At 37.7% G+C, this 20,290-nt stretch overlaps 3 protein-coding genes across 3 annotated transcripts; 1 reads left to right on the top strand and 2 right to left on the bottom strand.

The window, feature by feature from the left end:
- Positions 1-1,104: 1,104 nt before the first annotated feature.
- On the top strand, positions 1,105-7,505 carry CTAM01_14946 (uncharacterized protein; the record flags this gene model as incomplete). Its single annotated transcript, XM_060530945.1, has 5 exons — positions 1,105-1,572; positions 1,635-2,238; positions 2,301-6,787; positions 6,852-7,222; positions 7,283-7,505. 5 exons carry the CDS (start codon positions 1,105-1,107, stop codon positions 7,503-7,505), a joined length of 6,153 nt encoding a protein of 2,050 aa, XP_060374466.1.
- Positions 7,506-7,795: 290 nt separating this feature from the next.
- On the bottom strand, positions 7,796-8,692 carry CTAM01_14945 (uncharacterized protein; the record flags this gene model as incomplete). The annotated part of the gene is made up of 1 exon (XM_060530944.1): positions 7,796-8,692. One exon carries the CDS (start codon positions 8,690-8,692, stop codon positions 7,796-7,798), a length of 897 nt encoding a protein of 298 aa, XP_060374465.1.
- An 11,379-nt stretch (positions 8,693-20,071) lies between these two features.
- CTAM01_14944 (uncharacterized protein) lies at positions 20,072-20,263 on the bottom strand (the record flags this gene model as incomplete). The annotated part of the gene is made up of 1 exon (XM_060530943.1): positions 20,072-20,263. The coding sequence occupies one exon, from the start codon at positions 20,261-20,263 to the stop codon at positions 20,072-20,074; it is 192 nt and encodes a 63-aa protein (XP_060374464.1).
- Between the last annotated feature and the right edge of the window lie 27 nt (positions 20,264-20,290).

The following is a 20,290-nucleotide window of genomic DNA, read 5'->3' as shown; positions in this document are numbered from 1 at the left end:
CTAGCATCGCATCCGGCAAGTCCGCTTCAGTCGGCCGTGAAAACGCCACATTTCCGTTTTGAGAAGCGTCACATATCAGCAACGTTCAGCTCTCGTATAGGCATTCCAACTCTGCGGTGCTGAGTTTCAATAGTCACAACACCTGCAAGCCTCGTAGCTTTCTTTTCTGCCAATGGGTGCGATCTTCACGAGTTTGTGGAGATGATTCTAAACTTCGTCCGCTCGCGGGTTAGCTGTGCAAAGGTTACACATCTCTAGCAGCCGGAGGCACCGACGTCCCATCAGATAGAAGTGCCGGTTCGAACGGTCGCATCGCCAAACGTCGCTCACTTCTGTAAGCGGGGAATGCCATTTTGAGAACCCGTCATCGAGGCCAGCTAGCCACAAAGGTGATAATGTTTTCACAGCACAACTATTTTCACATTAACATGCATTTCTGAAGCTCCCGCTGCATACACCAACCATCTGTTCGGGAAGAGGGGTTGTCCGTTCATCGAGACATGATTCGGATTATCAAACATCTCATTCCCCCTCCTTCAGCGCAGACTTGACTGTCTTAGGACACATCTTTCTTGCGTAACATCCCATTGGCTCTAGGAACGAAGCTCAGTCGGCAGACCGTGGTGAACTTTACCATGCCCTTGGTGCCATTCTGCGATGCGAGCATCTTGAGGGAATTGCGTTAAATTTCTTGGGCCACTCATGGTCAACCTGGGGATGCCCGTGTCTCACACGAGCAATATGATCTTCAGCCCTTGTAAAAACTCGGGATACCCGTTGACCTCATCCATGCTGGTGTACGAGAAGAAGACGCTTTTCGGGATCCCTTGATACTAGTCAAGCTGCTTATAAGTTGAAGCAATATTCCCATAAACTTGGGAAAGCTTCACGACTGCCCATCTGAGAATGCTTGGATTCCGCAGAAACCCATTGAGTGTGTTTACTTTCCCCTCGTTCCACTGCCAACATTACCCCATGAATAATCCCCGCTGAAGTGTACATCTTCAAACAGGTCGTAGGAAGCCCTCGAACTCCTCATCTATCTTGTCGGTCAGCTCAGACAGCCAGTCTATCGACGACGTACCAACAGTAGCAGACACAAAGATGTCCGTCTACGCAACTTCCAACCAGGGCTCTTTGGCCCGAAACTCCATCAAGCAGGAGTCCAGCGCCGTACACATTGACGAAGTTAACGTCAGCGACGCTTCAAGGTCGTCGTCTATCAGCTTGGACGCCTTGACCATGGTCGCCTCCAACGACGGCCACATGTCATACCGCGTCGTGCGTGTCATTGACACAGCCAGACGTATCCAGAAGAAGCTCGTCCGCGAGGTCGAGGAAGTCACCCACAATCACTTCCAGACCATTGATCTAGACGCTTACCTGGCATACATCTCCGATGAGCGTCTGACACACATGCCTCCCAAGGGCAGTCAGTGGGATCGCGTCCTGAAGTCGGCCGAGTTCTTCGGTCTTCAGCTGGACGAATACTCGCGCCATATTCAGTCCTTCATCGAGGGCTGCTCGCTTGTGCGCGATACAGCGTTGGCTACTTGCTACCTATTGCTTGAGGTAAATCAAACAGTCTCACAACTCCCCGGCTACGACGCCGACGCTGACACTTCCCCAACCAGCTCGGACACGATCAAGCACAGGCACTGGAGCCCACATTCAATGCTCTATATGAGCTTGGCTTAGTGCTCGGCCACGCCATCAGACTCAACGGCATGTTCACCGCAAGCGATGCCATCCGCTACGAGCTGAGTCGCATCTTTGATAGCATGCTCAAGCTCGTCGGTGATGTTGCCCTCTACTATCGCTCCCGGATCAACAGCATCTACAGCGGTTCGGTGACGATTGACTTTGACGCCCAGTTCGGCTCACAGATCACCAGGATCTGGACCCAGCGAGAGAACCTCTTCAACCACATGTGGCAGTACAAACTCGGTTCCAAGAACCGCCGACTAGACATCACCACACTTCGTCGTCACTTGCTCCCTACACGGGAATCAGCAAAGTCTCATGTGTATGGGCGTGTTGCCGATCGCAAGTTGCGTGTCGATGGGACATGCGAGTGGCTTTCGCATGACTTGCATGACTTCCTCAGCAGTGATGACAAGATCTTTACTGTTACTGGCGGAGAGGGCTGCGGCAAAAGTATGCTTGCCGCATGGGTACGGGAGAGGCTGGAACGCCCGATCAACCGTGTCCAGTATGAGACTATCTCCTACACATTCTGTAAGTTCTCTCGGTGTTTATACGCTCCGCGAGTGATGCATGAGCTGATGTTTGGGCCCTAGCAACCGATATCCCTTCGGAGACAACCCCCATCGCCTTCCTCAAGAGCCTCTTGTCTCAGCTCCTCGAGATTAACGTTGGTGACGTCGCTCTCTTTGAGAAGCTCGAAGCCATCTTTGATCATGCTTCGCCCTACCACAACAGCGCAAAGCTAGAGAGTGACCTATGGGAGGCCCTCGACTCGAGCTTATCTTCAATCAACAGTAAGAAGGTCAATCTCAGCATCATCATCGACGGTCTCGATGAGGTCTTAGGTGGCGCTACCAAGGCAGGGGAGCTTCACAAGCGCCTCCACGCCAGCATAGGAAAGCTTCCCAGGACCCAAGCAGTGACATTCTCACGGCCCATCTCACACCTTGGCGGCAGCGGTTGCAAGCACGTAGTCGTCACCCCTGATCACGTTCGGGACGACATTGAGCTTTATCTCGCCAACAGACTTGGGCGAAGCTGCTGCTTTGTGGCACAGAGCGAACAGGCAAGAAGGGACTTGCTTTGCCAGCTTGCGGACCAGGCCAAGGGTTCGTTTCTATTTGCCTACCTTGCCAGAAGGCTTTTCTCCGCAGTCTCGGACTTTGGAGTCTTCAGAGGCATCATCGCTGGCTGCAAATCCGACGTCAAAGCCGTCATTGGAGAGTTGATGAAGAAGGTCAACCTCAAGGAGGAGTACGGCGAGAGCAAGACCTACAACCTATTCACGTTCATGGTCACCGCCCAGCGCCCGCTCACACTCGGTGAGATGACAGACCTCCTGGGAGTCTCGTTGTCGACACGCACTGTTTCTTCTGGTGCTGATGTCAAGGGGCCTGTAAGCAACACCCAAGGTCTTGTGGTGATCCGCCACGGCACTCTGCGATTCAAGCACTCCACCATCAGGAAGTACGTCCAGAGCCTTTGCGGCTCAACCCTCATGTCTCTTCACGACTCCCACCGCCACCTCACCATGGCCCTCCTTCTCTTTGCCAAGACCAAGTTAAGCAATTATACTTGTGAGCCGTCGATGGAACTGGTTGCCGAGGAGACTTTCCATGAGTGCTTCCAAGCGTACCACATCGTCAGCTACATGGTGCGCCACTGGGTTTCCCATTTCCGCTCATCGTCACTTTGCGGCCAAAACGGCACCATCACCTTGACTTCCGAGTTCAAGGATGTTTTTCCCGACTCCATCTTCTTCACAATGCTGGAATGGCACTACTGGCAAACACAGTACGCCATCAAGGAGACCATTGAGATGCATAGCTTGAGTCTCCGGATCCGTTCTACTTGTTTCGGCGAGAAGAACCGATCATACCTCCAAAGTCTCATCATCCTCGGAAGCCTGCACCGGAGTCAGTCTGAGCATGCTTTCGCGGCCGAGTTCTTTTACAAGGCTTCGCATCTTGGGCAGACTATCCTTTACAAGTTCAGCCCTCTCGTGGTTTCATGCACGAACCTGTTCCTCACTTGCACCGAGACTCTCACCTTCACCAAGCGCACTCAAACGGTTACGCACCGTGAAGAGATGATCAAGTTCATGATTGAGATCTCCAAGAGCAAGCAGGGAGCCCGCAGTGATGCCGTCATCAAATGGTATGAGGCGCTCGCTAAACTCTACATCGATATCAAGGAAGAAGAGCTTGCGATGTCTATCTACAGCGAACTTCATATCATAATTACCGCCCGTTTCGGCAAGGGCTCGAAGAAGGAGGGGTCAATTGCCGAAGCCATCTCAGGCATGACCGTCGTTCTGAAGGCTAGCGACAAGAAGATCCACAACCATAGCCAGTGGCACTCGCTCTTGTTCGACACTGCGGACGACTTGTCGTTCACCGACGTCCGTCGCATCAAGATTCTCATCAGCCTAGCTGTTGAGTATGAGTCCAAGGGCCACCTAATTCAAGCCGAGAGGCTATACATCAGCCTCTGGCGGGGCATTCTCGAAGTCTGCCGTACTAGCAAGGTGACAATCGAGCTTCACATTCAGAAGATCAACATTGCCATCGAGTACATCAACTTCCTCAAGCGCGTCAAGCGAACGGAGGAGGCTTGCAACATCATGATTTGCGTCTGGGCCGAGTACGAGAACCAGTCCTTTGAGTCCGAGATTATTATGATTCGCCTCAGGGAACTTGGTATTCTTGCGAAGTCTTTCGGCATCCTCAGCGTATCCATGTCCATCCTCAAGAAAGTCTGGGGCTGGTTCAAGGAGAGGAAGACTGTCGAGAGCGAAGAGGCTCAATCCACTACCACAATCATCACCGAGGTCGTCGAGGAGATCACCGAGACCTATGTCGAGACCAAGACGACCACCACCGTCGTTGAGACCGTCACCAGGGAGATTTGGGAGACCAACTATCAACGGTGCCGTGGTCGCAAGGCCGATAGAAATTTCTTCAAGTCTTGCTTGGCGATGGTCAACCTCTATCTCAAGCTTGAGAATTGGGCTGAAGCCGAGGTCGTAATTCGCCAGTCTCTCGAAGTCACTTGGAAGGGCGTCTTGTCAGTCGACTCCAAGTTGACCATCGAGGGCGAGTTCATCTCCGAGCGCATACTTGTCGCACAGCGTCTTGCTCTCTGCTATCATCGTCAAAGGCAATTCGAGAAGGCGGATGCGATCTATCTCCGAATCTACAACGCCTGTTTCTCGACCCTCAAGGCTGACAATGTGTTGATCTTCGAGGCGGCTGAGGCCCTGGTTCAGTTCTATGAAGACTTCCACCGTCACGAGAAGGTCATTGACATCTACGTCAAGCTCCTGCAGCATTACCGTAAACATTTGTCATCTGGTCATAGCCTGCAAGTTAGTATTCTCTACAAGCTCGCTGCTGTCTACCACAAACTTGGCCGCAGAGAAGCTTATGACTGCTACGGCGAAATCGTCACCATCTTCTCCAAGGACGGGTGCTGCCATGGAAGTGCACTAGATGCAGCCATCATCGTCCTGAACCACTACCACGCTGAGAAGCGCTGGGCTGAGCTGCAGAAGATTTGCGTCACGCTTTGGACCACGTTTGTTCATCACAATCGTGAGATCAAGTTCACGCAGGAGATCGTCGAGCTCATTTACGAGCGATACCGATATGTCCTTGAGTTCCACGCTAAGGTCGAGTTCTCGGTTCGCTACAAGCTCACGATTGAGTATCGCGAGACCGCGACCAAGGTCTTTGGCGCCAATGCTGCCATCGTCATCAAGGCTTTGATCGCTCTGGCGGAGTTGTGTGAGACTTCCGAGGAGCACTACCACGAGTCCATTACCATCTACGAGGAGGTTATCAAGAAGACTACGACCACCAACGTTATCTCAGAGACCACCGTCAGGACGATCAAGAAGCGTCTATCGAAGCTCTACGTGACTGTCATCACAACCAACAAGGTGACAACCACCACAACTATCGATCGTGCGATCGGAGTCAGTCTTGAGATATACGCCCAACTCAAGATTGAATTCGGCTGGTGGCACGAGAAGACTCTGTCCAAACTCAAGGAAGTTGTCTTGCTGTACAAGAAGATTGGTAACAAGGAGGCTCACTCCTCCATCGCCCAGCTTCTACAGGTTTCTATCATTGAGATCATCACTACTGTCAAGATCTCTATGAACCTCCATGCGTCAGCCAAGACGCTGGCGTCCATTTACCTGTCTGCGGGCATGGTCCACTATGGCCAGGATCTTCTCCGACAGCTGCGATACCTGCTTCTCTTCCCTGGATTCGAAGGCGGAGAGAAGGATGTCAACATCAAAATCTCCGGCCAGTCGAGCAAGGTATACTTGGTATTCTTGATCTCGTTTGAGCAGGCTCTCAACGGAGATGCTAAGGTACGGTACAGCTTCTCTGAGCTGATGGCAGATGTGCTCCTCGAGACAGTTCTCTACGAGCAGTACATGTCTGTTATGGCTACGTGCACCGATTCGACAAGGATCGAGACGATCATTGAGCCAGCAGCCCGCCTCCGCTTCGTCTGGCAGTCCCGTGGCCGCAACGGTTTCGTGGACGTGCTTGACAAGAAGCTCTTCGCCCTGTTCACCTCGCGTTACTTCAAGTCTTCAAGCTCTCAAGACGACAGGAATGCCAGATTCGCCTTCTACGTCGCGCTTCTCAACGAGATCGGCGGTGGCATTGCCGATAGGGGTACTGTCGACTTTGGTCTGGTGTCCTGCAAGGCCGCCTACACTGCTGTCAGAAGACTCATGGTTGAGGAGAAGGACTTTGTCAGAGCTCAGAAGGTCGCGCAATGTGGATTTGACTTTGCGCAATCCCAGCGATTCTATCACCAGCGCAACTGCTACGTTTGGGGCTTTCGTTTCGCCGAGGTCCTAGCTGGCATCCGCGTAGACATGTGGAAGTCTGCCGGCAAGCAACAGCAGGATGAGCTGCTTTCCATCAGCCGCAACATCTTGCAACATGTGTTGACGGTCTTGAGAGACGATAAGGTCGAGTTTACTAGCCTTCGCTTCGAGGACATTTCCGGACTTGTTCGCCTCCTTGGCGAGCAGAAGAACTGGGCAGAACTTGAGGTAAGTTTCATACAGTCTTCAACGACTAACAGCTTTGTGCTCTGTACTAACTGTTCCTTTCCAGAGCCTTCTTACCTCGCTTTGGCGATCCAGAGAGGTTCAACGCAACTGTGGCGTGTGGTCTCCTGATATCGTGCTGACAATCGGCTCCCTGTTGGTCAACGCGCACGAGCTTGCGGGTCACCTAGACCAAGCCATCACCCTCTGCGAAACTATATACTACAACGTTCGCCAGTCTCGTGGTGGCTTGGACTCTTCCGCATTCTACTTCTCGAACCGCCTAGCCTACCTCCTGCGCCACGCCAAGCGCCTTCGCGATGCTGGACGTGTGCATCTGGATGTTGTGTGCGATCTTGACGAGCACCTTTCCGCAAGTCAAGGCGCGGATAAGGACGAGCGTCTTCGTGCCGCGGCCGACATGCATCTCGACGGCATGTGACGATGTGGCTGGGCCACCCGCGGTGACGTGAGAAACACGAGTGAGATCCTCGAGAGACTGAGAGGATATGGTAAGCTCAACGTGCCGTCCATTGAGAATTGGTCGGCAGCGGATGAAAAGAAGGAGACGAGCCTTGTGTGGCCCGAGACGATCAAGTGGGATCTCGGCAAGCCTGAGACCGAGGTCCAGGCGCCGAAGAAGAGAGATTTGTTGTCTCCAGCCAAGGAGCGATGGAGTCGCTTGGGATTCAGGCGGCTCGGGTCCGAGGTGGCGCACTGAATTTGGAGTTGAGATCTTTTAGTTTGGATTATTTTGCGGGTATGTCGAGAGCATGAAGGAGTTTCTGGGGAAGTTTACACATCGATCAACACTGGATCACGTCACGTTTCTTTGAGTCATGTTTCCTTAGGTCTATTTAAATCAACGCTGTCTAAAACGCTAATACCGCAATTGATTTGATCAATATGTTTACTTATTTATACGCGGACGATGGCTGTAACGATTCTACATATTTCTGGACAACTGGATTCTGGGGCTAGTGTAAGGTAAACCATGATCCATTCAATGCATCATACCCCAATATCCAGGTTTTGATCCAATATCCTCGTTTGAATGTATCGTTCCAAAGTCTTTCCAATACTCTCGGAGCCCTCGCGTTCGAATTCGAATTCATGAGCATACGAGCCGTCATTCTTCTCTGTTCCGTAACCCACCCCATGAACGCCATCTTGTAGAGTCAGCCCCGCAGCCAAAAGCGTGCCCTCAAATTCCCAGAGGTTCAACTCCTTGGCAGTGTCGAATACTGGATTATCGGCGTTCATTTCTATGTGGGCCCTGAAAGCCTCCGTGTATCGATCGACCCAGTCGTCATAGGCCTTGTACCATGTCTTGGGATATCTCTCTAAGAGGTCGTCGTCTTCGACAGGCTCGCCGCAGAATTCGGGATTCGCGGGCCAGTTCCAGACGTACCACAGGAAATTTGTCCCAAAGTCCTCCCAAATGCAGTATTTATATCCTGGTAAAGAAAGCCCATACTCTGGTAGAGCTTCTGATTGGTGGCCTGGCTTCAAGGAATTCTCTTCATGAGCCTGCACCGATGTCGATTCTGTCTGTGACTGCTCGATTGAATTTTGCTCCTCCGTTGGAGACAGAGGCTCGTCTCCGACCTGGGCGACTGGGACTTGTGGCTCGACATGTACTGTTTGTGGCTCGTTGACCGACTCCTGATCCTCCGTCTGGGACAGGGATGCGGACGTAGGCTGGATGGCTGATGGTTCCTCTGGCTTTACTTGCGCTGTCGTGTTGACAGGGAGTGACTTCATGTCCTCCTCTAGGCGGACTTCGAGAGCGTTACCTGAGAGCTCAATAATAAGGCCATAGGGGGTAGTAATAGAAAAGTATATTTTATAGTTGGAATTCTCGGCTAGTGCCAGTAGTGCTTTGATGGATTGGAATGGAGGAGACATTGTAAAGTATTGATGACTTGATGGAGTTCTAAAGAGATGAGATGTTGATTAGCTTCAGCTATGACAGATCTGGTCGAGAGATGATTTACATATTAGTATTGTGAGAATAGGGGACTGAGGCCGCCCATTGCTGTGCTAAAAGCGCCTTGCAGCAGTCAGAGCCCACAGGTGACACAGGTAGGTAAAGTAGGCAGCATTGTCATCCATGCTTATTATGACACTTTTTCCACTTGCAGGGGTGACGGCCAGAAGACCTAACCAACAGACCTAAACAACAGACCAAACCAACAGCGATTGAGATATCAAAACAACTGGAGTGGGCGCATCCCATTTTTTTAGGAATTTCCGAGCGCTTAGGGTAGAATACAGGGGCCATGGGTTTTCGTGCCCGCTCCCAGCGCCTGCGTGCGATGAAATGCCTGAAACCATAAGCACCAACTGACGAGGAACTAGCAGAGCATTGCTCACAACGGGCCCTTCCAATCGGTCTACAAACCTAACTATACCGAAAGACGCCAGCGCTTACAGTAAATAGGTATCACGCCGTAGATAAAGCTCACCGTGTCTTGCACACTTGAACATGCAAAGGTAAAGGGACCGATGCCTCTTCCATACTTACTTTACTAGGTAGTTCATGCTGTTTGCAGGTCTTATCCTGCCAACTGCTGAATAGCATCAGTGCACCGTCTTCAGCCCTTCTCTAAGTCTATTTGGCATCGGTATTCGCCTCCACCATTATTACAGTAATATAGCTTTACTCCGGAGTTATGCATAGGCGGATCCAAGGAAAACATGGTCGGACTGAATCTCCTCGTCGCTTCCAACCATATGTTGCAGGCCAGACTTGGGAGTCCCTTCTTCAATCCATAGGTTGGGTAGGGGTTTGTCTGCTCCTTTGGGCGCAGGAATCTCGCTTGTCATAGGCACGTTCCAGGCGTGAACAACTTGGTCGGGAGTCATCTTGCGACTGCCATCCTTCTGGACATCACGTACTATACGCTTAACTGACTCGGATTGTCTGTTGCCAGATCATGTCAGCAGCTGAGTTAAGTCTCTGGATGAGTTTCCAATGAGAGGTGAACTCACTTGAACATTGTGAGCGGGTGAGCTGAGAAATTGGCACCAACCCAATTGGCAAATCGTGTAAGGTGTAGTGGAAGGATAGAATGTGACTGAAATGATCGTAGTCGTTGTCTGGCTAGGCGTCATGAACAAGAATTTAGCCGCGTAGAAATCAAGGTTTAAGTACATTTTCCACTTCGTTGCAATCCGCGTGTTATCTAGCCGGAACGGCTTTTTCATCTCCAGATTTAGAACTTGACGCCGACCTATTCGTGTTGGTCTTGCAATTGACGCCAGGACCCTGCTGGTGGCCACGATACATGGCCTTGATCACAGTCACTGGCAGCTGGAAATTCGGCATGTTATTGGACTGACCAGAGCATGCTGGTAGAAGAGTAGCTGCTCCCTGTAAATGGAGAAATAATACTACCTCTGACTGTTCGCGCTGACACAGCCACGGCCTCAACCCCGATTTTCTAGATACTAATACGGCCAGTATTCCTCAGCCAGTTTGTTGCTCAGACGATCCGCAACCCTTCATTTTCAGAACTTCACCAAATCCGCACCTTTCCCTTTTCACCTTTCAATGGCTCCTTCCATCGCAACCATTAAGGCGTTATTAGTACTTGTTGAACACTCCGATTTTAATATTTACTTTTCTATCACTACCCCCTATGGCCTTGTTCTTAAACTATTTATTACGAGTTATAGCACGCAACAATAGGCATACAGAGTATAATAAAAGTAGCTTAATATATTAAAATAGAAATAGATAAAAAAAAAAGGTTTATATATATAATATTTAAAATAAATACGTAATTTAGTACGTAACAGGTACTTTATAAAATACGATTACTATCCTTATTACGTAATATACCCCCTAATTACTACTAATAAAAAGCTATTATACTTAAAATAGAACTTCTAAATACTTTTATAAAGGCCCGATTTAGTTAAATATAAGTAAAAAAAAAATAAGTATAAAGAATATGCGTTTTTTAAACTACGTTTATTATAAATATATCCCTTTATCTAAAATAAATAAAATCCTAACTTAAAATAGCGCATATTTTATTATTTTTAATATATAAATTACTAAGGGCGAGGCTACTTAGCTACCTCGTATATATCTAAATTCTTATAGTATTACTTAGCTATTATTTTTTTTTCTCTTTTTAACCTTTTTATAATTACTATAAGTACCCCTATTTACTACGCGCGCGCGCCTATATTATTAAATTATTTATTAATTTTATTTTAAATATAAATATCTAATATATTTAAAAATAATAATAAGTTTTATATAATTTTTATAATACTTTTTATATACGTATTATATAGTTTATTAAGAGTTTAAATAAGTAATAATATTAATAAGCCCTTTTAAGTCGTTACCCCCCTTTATAACTTTTTATTTACTTATTAGGGCCTAGTTATTAAGCTCTCTCTTTTTAATTAAAAAAATATTAAAGCTATTAATAAAAACGCTAAGAACTTTATTAAGTTCGAAGCTCTTATTAATAATTATAATAAAAATAATAATAAAATAAATAGTAATAATAAGAGCTCTAAAGAGCTTTTATTTATCCCCCCCTTAGAGTTTAAAAATAAGGATAAAAATATTTTAAATATTAAGCTTTTTAAAAAGGGTATATTATATATTATTATTTTAAAAGTTCGTTTTTAATAGTATTTTAAAGTCTAAAAAACGTAAAGCTAGCTTTTTTTAAAAGGGTAATAAAAAGTAAAAAAGAATATTAAAAAACTAAAGTATTCCCCGTAATAAATATAGTTTTTTTTATTATTTTAAGCCTAATTAATATATACTTAGTCCTTAAAAAGCTTAAAAGAGCGGCTTTTAAAAAACGGTTAGTATAATATATACCCTATTTTTAAATAGCCCTCTAGTTTACTAACTTTAAAAATAGTAAACGTTATTTTATAAAAAGTAGTAGCTAATATATATACTATTTTAATAGTTATTTAGCTAAGGGGTATATTAATATACTAGTCGTTATATACTTAATAGCCTAGGTTCTTATTAAGGCTATTATAAGTAGCGCTCCTTTTATTATAAATATATTATCCTTTTTTATTATTAAAAAGCGTACTCCTAATTATAGTTTTAATAAAAAATCGGTAAGCTCTATACTATTATTTATTATATAAAGAATAATAAGAAAATATATAAGAATTATATTAAGTTTTATATAAAGGACTTCTTTTTTATACGCTCCCCGTCCCCTCCCTTAAATATATTTATATTATTAATTATATTTATTATAGTTACTTATAACTAGCCTCTTATTATACTACCCGCTCTTATACCCTAAGTTATTAACTTAATAATTATTTTACTTTTTATCCCCCCCGCTACTTCTATTACTCTTAATTTTATAAATTTTAAAATATATAAAATATAGTTCTTAGTACGCATACTTACTCTCTTTATTAATAATATTATAATTTTAATAATTATATACTTTATAAACTAGTAATTTAAATAATAAGTATAAGCCTAGGTCTTATTTTTATATATATATACCTTATAAAGTAAAGTTATTTTAGGAATTTAGGCTTTTAAGCTAAAAAAAGTTTTATTTTATTTATTTTAAGCCTCTAGGCCGCACTCTAAGTTCCGTTTATTATTTATTTTTAAATATTAAGTTTTTTTAAATATAGCCTAAATTAACTATTTTTAACTATTTTAGCTATTTATAATAACTTCTTACGTATTATAAAAGTTAAGAAGTATATAAAAATATTTAAACTTAGCTTATAAAAAGTTTTTAATAAGTCTATTTACTAGTATATTTTTTATTAATATATAAGTAACCTCGAAGCTACTTTTAGTATACTCTTATCTTAGCTATATATTTTATATATTAATATAGTAAAATTAAGTAACTATTCTTTTCCCTTCCCTTATAATAAGTTAAATCGTTTACTAATTATTATAATTAACTAACTATATTTCTCTTAAATTAAGGGTAATATTTTTAAAAAGGCGCTTTAGAGCTATAGTCTTTTTTATAATTTTTTTAAAATAAAAAAACTTAGCTTTAGTTATTAATATTATAACTATTACTTAGTGTACTAATTTCTATTAAATTAAGCTACTAAAAAAGAATATTATATATTCTTAAAATAATCGTTATATTACCTCGTTATTTATAAAACTAGTATTTCTAATTAAAAATAATAATTACGTACTTAGTATACTACTATAGTAGAGCGTAAGATATTTTATTACGTAGAGATATTAAATATAATAATTAATTATTTTAATATATATTATACTTAGGTTAGTTAAGAACTATAATAATTATAAGTAAATAAAAGCGACGTCTAATTTAATTATTATAGCTATATAAAGCATATTTTTAACCTTTTCTTAATAACTTTTTATTTTCTTTTTTATTACTTATCCCTCGTTTAGTTTAAACTCGTTTTAAAAAAGAGGGGTAACTAGATTTAGTAAGTTTATAAAGTTAAAGCGCTTAGTAATTTGCTTAATATATATATCGTAAATAAAATAAACTGTATAAATAATACGGTCTCGTAAAATCCGTACTTTAAAAAAATAATTAATTAGTTTATTTTTTTTAAAGTTAATATATTCTTTTATACTATTAACAATCCCCTAAGCTACTTTTTAATCATTTTAATAATATAAAATAATAAAATTGTTAATATAAAATACTAATATTACCTTCTTATTTACGGTTTAGTAAATATAAATCTCTTTGTAACTATATATTATATTTATATTATAAAATATAAAAATAAAAATTTAAAACTAAAAAATTAATAAATTTTAGAAACTATATAGAGCGTATTAAAACTTACTTACTTTATTAATAACCTTATATCTCTCTAGGAGTTTAATAATTACTAATTTTTTACTTTTAAAAGGCGTGTTAAAGAATATATTAATAGTATTATACTAGTCTATTTTAAAGTCGAATTAAGTAACTATTATTATTATAAGCCTAAAGGCTTTTATAACGAGCGTTAAAGTATATATATTTTATAAAAAGTTAAATAGTTATATATCCCCCCTTATATATATATATATTTTTACCTTATAAACCTCGTTATTAACGTCGTATTTATAAATATATACTTATTTTAATAAAAATAGGATCCCTTATTTAAGATTATAGTTAACTTCCTCCTATATATTAATATCCCTTAGCTTTTTTATTTCTACGTTTATAATATCCCTAAGTAGCTTTTATAATTATTATAAAAAATATTTAATATTACTAAACTTTTTTAATAAGCTCTAAAAATTAACTTTAATAAATCGTAGTTTCTAAACTCTTCTAGAGCGCTCTAAGTAGGTCCTATAAACTATTCTTTTTACTACTTAATAAAGTATTATATATCCTATACTACTTTCCTCTATAGTTTTTTACTAATTAAGTATAAAAATAGAAAAAAAGTAATCTTAACGGTAGTTATAATAATTACCGTTTTTTATATTTAAATATAAAAGCGTTATAAAAATATTATTATTAAAATATTATAAAAGTTTACGGGCCTAGTTTAAACGTCTAGGACTTAATAAAGCTTTATTTAGTATTTAATAAAATAGTTTTTATAAGCTCTATTTTTATATATAGTAGTTTTTTTCTAGCTTTATAGGCGCAAAAGATTGATCTTAACGGGATTACGTTTTTAAAAGAAATTATATAATATAGTATATTTTTTAATTATATAATACGCATAATATACTCTAAGTACGCGCTTAACGTAATATAGTGATTTTAATATAAAAACTATTATATAATTTAGGATAAATAAACTACTCTCTTTATTATATAGTAGCGCCGGCTAAAAAGGTTAATAGTAGAAGTTAGCTATAATAATTAGCTATAATAGTTAGCCGTAATAGTTAGAGGCGGCTTTCCTTAACTATAGAGGTTCCAAACTTTAATAATAACGTAGAGGTTTTTAAAAAAAGGGCTAAATAGGCTAATATTTACTACTCTTTAAAGCTCATAAAGATTTTTTTATTCTTATCGCTTTTAATATTACCTAAAGCTACTCTCTATTTAAACTAAATAAATTTATTAAATAAATTTACTAAATAAACTTATTAATATATAAACTACTACTCTATTCTTAATATATAATTAGTAATTAGTAAGCTAAAAATGCTTATTAATAAGTTTACTCCTCTCGGGCTAGGCGCCCTCTTTAACTAGTTCGACGCTATAGCTATTATAACTAATATAAATACGCCCGAGAATTAGTAAAATACTTTTTAATAATATAGAATTTAGCTAAGTAATAGTACGAACGCTATAAATAGCCGGGTTAATATAAACGTTAAGATTTAATATATTAATACTAGTTTAGAAATTATATTTTATAAAACTAAAAATCCCTTTAATATAAGTTATATTATAAACGTAAGGGAATATATAAAGGGCCCCCTAACTTTTAATAAAAAGGAGTATATAATACGGGATTTAGCTACTTACGTAAGTTAGTACTAAGAGGTTTTATATATATTAGAGTAGGTATAGCTTGCCCTCTAAATAGCTAGAACTTAGAGGACTGCGGGGGAAGGTCGGGAGCTATTAATAAAAAGAAGATAACGGTTAAGTTAGTTAATTACTATTTTAATTAGTAATTAGGTATAGAGCGTAATATACTTAGTTTTCCTTAATACGTAATATATAATACGGCCCCGGCGGATTGCTCTATCGGGGGGCTCTATTTTTATATAATAATAGAGGTTTATTATAAGGGTTTTTTATTAACGTTAATTTTAATATTAAGAATTACTTTTTTATAATTAGTACTTTATTTATTACGTACTAAAATAGGGTAGGGCGATTAGTCCTAGTAGTTCTTTTTTAAAACTAATTAAGTATAAGTATTTACGGGAGGGCTAATTAAAAAAAGATATAAAAAAAAAGGCCCTAATTAGAAATAGGGAGTTTAATAACGCGGATTTTTATTTTAATTATATATATATTTTTTTAAAATTAAACTAGAGCCTTTTTAATAATTTATTTTTAAACGTAATAATATAAGATAATTAAGAAGTCTACCCTTCTAATTTAATTAATATTATCCTCTTCCCTTAGTTATAACTTTATTAATTAAGGCCGTATTAACCTAATTAAAAGAGGTATTTTATATTATTTTTATAAATATTAGTAGTTCTTTTAAAATACCGTACTATAAGAGTCCTCTATACTTTATATATTTTTAATAATCTCCCCTTTTAAAAATCCCTTTTTTATTAAATAAGAAAATAAATAAAAAAAAACCTAATTTAATTAAAAATATTTTAAATAATTAATTAAAAAAACGGTATAATAATTAAAACGAATATGGGTAATAAAACTCTAATTTAAAAAAAGTAATTAAATAATTAAGATATAATAATAAAAACGTATAAAAAAGGACTTTTTATTTAATAAAATAGGGGATATAATAAACTTTAAAAAACAAACGAGATAAAAAATAGAAAAGAATACGGATACTTAGGATTAAATCGGGCTTAAATATAAAATATTATAATAATATAATAAAATAAATAACGAGTTAGGATTAGAATAAATAAAACGCTTTAACGAGTATAACTAGTTATTTAACTAGATTATTCCTTATTAATTAATATAGCCTAGAGACTTAATAATAAACTTATTTAAAAATACAAATACGTTAAACTAAAAGTACTTACAAAACTAGCTTTTAACTAAACTTATTAATAATTTTAATTAATATTACTATAAGCCTAATATAATGTCTAATTAAAACTTTAATTATATACTTAATAAGGATTAAGAAGAACGGTTTAAATTACGTTAATTAGGATAACGGCTATATTCTAGTTATTAAAACGGCTCTTTTTTTCCCTTTTTAAACTCTACTTAAAATAAATAGACTAATATAAAACTATCGAAATTATAAATAAAATTAACGAACTATATTTTTAATAACCTCGGATTATAAATATAGATAATTAATACGTTACTTTTACTATTATTAATACCCCTTAGGATATTTAATTATATATGGTGGTTTTTTTTTCGGCTTTATAGGTATAAAAGATCGACCTTAATAGGATTACGTTTTTAAAGGAAATCATACGATATAGTATACTTTTTAACTATATAATATACGTAATATATCCTAAGCACGTACTTAACATAATATAATAATTTCGATATAAAAACCGCTATTTAATTTAAAATAGGTAAGTTACCCTCTTTAGTAGTAGCGCCGGCTAAAAAAGTTAATAATAAAAGTCGGCTATAATAATTAGCTATAATAATTAGCTATAATAATTGGCCGTAATAGTTAGAGGTAGCCCTTAACCACAAAAGTTTTAAACTTTAATAGCGATATAAAGGTTTCTAAAGAAAAGGTTAAATAAGCTAATATTTACTACTTATACTAGAGCTCGCAAAGATTTTTTTTATCCTTATCGCTTCTAACATCGCCCAAAGCTACTCTCTATTCAAACTAAACAAATTTACCAAATAAATTTACTAAACAAATCCACTAAATAAATCTACTAAATAAATTTACTAAACAAACTTATTAATATATAAACCACTACCTCAATAAGAACCTACTCTACTCCTAGTATATAGTTAGTAATTAATAAGCTAAAAATACCCGTTAATAAGTCTACCCCTCTTGGACTAGGTACCCTCTTTAGCTAGCTCGATACTATAACTATTATAACTAATATAAGTACGCCTAAAAAGTAATAAAGTACTTTCCGGGGGTACGGAATTTAGCTAAGTAATATTATAGGCGCTATAAATAGCTAGGCTAGTACGGATATTAAAATCTAATATATTAATACTAGCTTAGTTATAATAACTATAATAAACGGGCTAGAAGTATATAGGGTTAAGGTAATAAACTAGCGCCTTAAATAGCTCTTATAAAATCCCCTAAATAATAATAATACTTATATAAAAAAATAAATTATACTAAACCTAGCTACCTACGCGGGCTAATACTAAGAAGTTTTGTACGCATTAAAGTAAATAAAACTTGCCCTATAAGTAGCTAGAACTTAAGAGGACTATAGCAGAAGGTTAGGAGTTAATAAAAGGGAGATAATAATCAAATTAGTTAACTACTATTTTAATTAGTAGTTAGGTATAGAGCGTAATATACCTAGTTTTCCCTAATACGTAATACATAGTACGGCCCTAGCGGATTACTCCGTCGGGGGGACGTTTAATTATATAAACCTAACCTTTTTATTTTAAATAAACCGTTTACTAAACCGGCTTTTATAGTTTATTAAAATTTATAAACTATAAAATCGTTAAATAATAAAAAAGTTACTCTTTTTAATAAATCTATTTACTAATTTAATTAGAAAAAGCTAGTTATAGCTTAAGTTAAAATAGATATTTTAATTAATACTTTTTTAAATACTATTATTATTTAGATTTAAATAGCTACGCCTTAAACTAAGGGCCTTATAATTCTTTAATTTAATTTAATAAAAAATATAAGTTTTTATAAAATATTATTCTCTAATTAAAAAAGGACTATAGTTTTTAAAAATAATAATATTATAAATTTCTTAAAAAAGTTCGAGGATTAATACGAGATTAATAAGGTCCCGGACCGATTTAGAAGTAAACTTATTATATATATTATAAAAAAAGATTATTAAATTCTAATTAAGGATACGATTAGAGGACTACCCTAGGCCTAAACTAAAGATTTTTTTTTAAAAAAGTATAAGAAATAAAATATTAACCGCTTTTTAAACGAAGAAGAATAGATTAAAAGAGTTATTAAAAGACTACTTATCTCGTTTTCCGATTTAAACTTTATTTAAGTATTATTTATTAAAATTAATAATATAATTACTTTTATTAAATAATAAGACCTCTATATTATAATTAATAAGAGCTTAATTAAGGCTATATATAAGCGGTTTTATATTAATATTATAAAAAGAATAGTAAAAGAAGTTAAGGTTATTTTAAACGGCTTCGTTAAATTAACGAAGTATATAAGGTTTAAAATAGGACTTTTTAATATAATTACGTATAAAAAAGAGTATAACTTATTCTTTATAAATAGTTAAAGTTAACCTAAGCCCTTACTACGGCCCCCTACTCCTTAAGTACGTAATAATACTTAGTACTAATATCTAAATTATTAATAATATTACTAATTAACAATAGAGATTTAGGTTACCTAAGCGGCTATTAATAATATTACTAATTCTAACCTAATTAATAAAATAAATAAGCTAAAGATCTATTGAAATAGTATTTACTCTTAAGGCCCTACCCGTATATTTAATATAAGTACTACGCGTCCTAATTAGCTCTTAATTATAGGACTTAGGGATTATTATTAGTATTATTAAAGTTAATATTACTAAATTATTAAGGATTATAATTAGTATATTTTTAATAAAAATACCTATTTTATTATTTTAACTTAGAGAGCTTAGTATTATAAAAAGCGTAACGGTTATAAGTTTATAAATAATATCCTTTTTATTATAATTAAAAACAGAAAAAGGTATATAATTACTAATTATATTACCCTCTTTTTTTACGTAGTAAATATATTAACTAAGGAAGATACTAAGCTCTTAGCTAAGTAAATTTTAAATTACTAAATTAGATTATTTTAATAAACTATACTTATATTCCCTTTAGCTAATCCTATAAGTATAGTTAAATATATTTATATAATATAACTTAATCTAGGTTATTATAACTAAGCGGATGTTTATACTATTTATAAAAAAAGACTTTTTAAAAACTATACCTTAATAACCGAACTTTATTTTAAAAAAATATATAGGATTAATAGCTTAAGCTAGCTTTTATAACTTAAAAAGAAAATAGTTTCTTTTTTTAATTAAAAAAAAATTATAAAAATTAATAATAATAACGAGGTTTTTAAAATAATAAAGAACGTAACTCTTAGATCTATTTCTAGGCCCTAGCTTATTAAAATTCTAATTAATACCCCTAATACTAATGCTTAGAGAACTTAAGAGCCTCTTTTTTATAAAACTTAAAAAATAATAATTATAAATTAGCCCTATAATTTTAATTTTAGGGTAGAAGTTAAAAATTTAATAAAAAAGAAACTTAAAGCTCTAATTTCGCTTTTTATAAACCTCTTATCCCCCCGACGGAGCAATCCGCCGGGGCCGTACCGTGTATTACGTATTGGGGAAAACTGGGTATATTGCGCTCCATACCTAACTACTAATCAAAATCAACCGACTCGACCATTGTCTCCCTTTCATCAACAGCTCCCAACCTTCCGCCGCGTGATTCCAGCCGCCTACAGGGCGAGCTTCACCCACTCCAACGCGCACAGGACCTCCTGGTGCCAGCCCGCGTGGGCAGCCAGGTCCAGCATAATCTGTTCTTTTATATGGGTATTATCGTTACCCGGGGGGTCCCGTAGGAGCCGTCTGAGGCGCCGGCTTATCGCCCTGACCCTGTACACCTCCGGCCCGTCCATCGTGGCCATTATGGCCAGGCCGGCGTCGATGTGCCG

Source organism: Colletotrichum tamarilloi (assembly GCF_030869305.1).
Source record: "Colletotrichum tamarilloi strain Tom-12 chromosome Unknown Scaffold_141.1, whole genome shotgun sequence".
NCBI lineage: Eukaryota > Fungi > Ascomycota > Sordariomycetes > Glomerellales > Glomerellaceae > Colletotrichum > Colletotrichum tamarilloi.
Note: the sequence above shows the minus strand (reverse complement) of the source record. Positions and strands in the feature narration are given on the sequence as shown.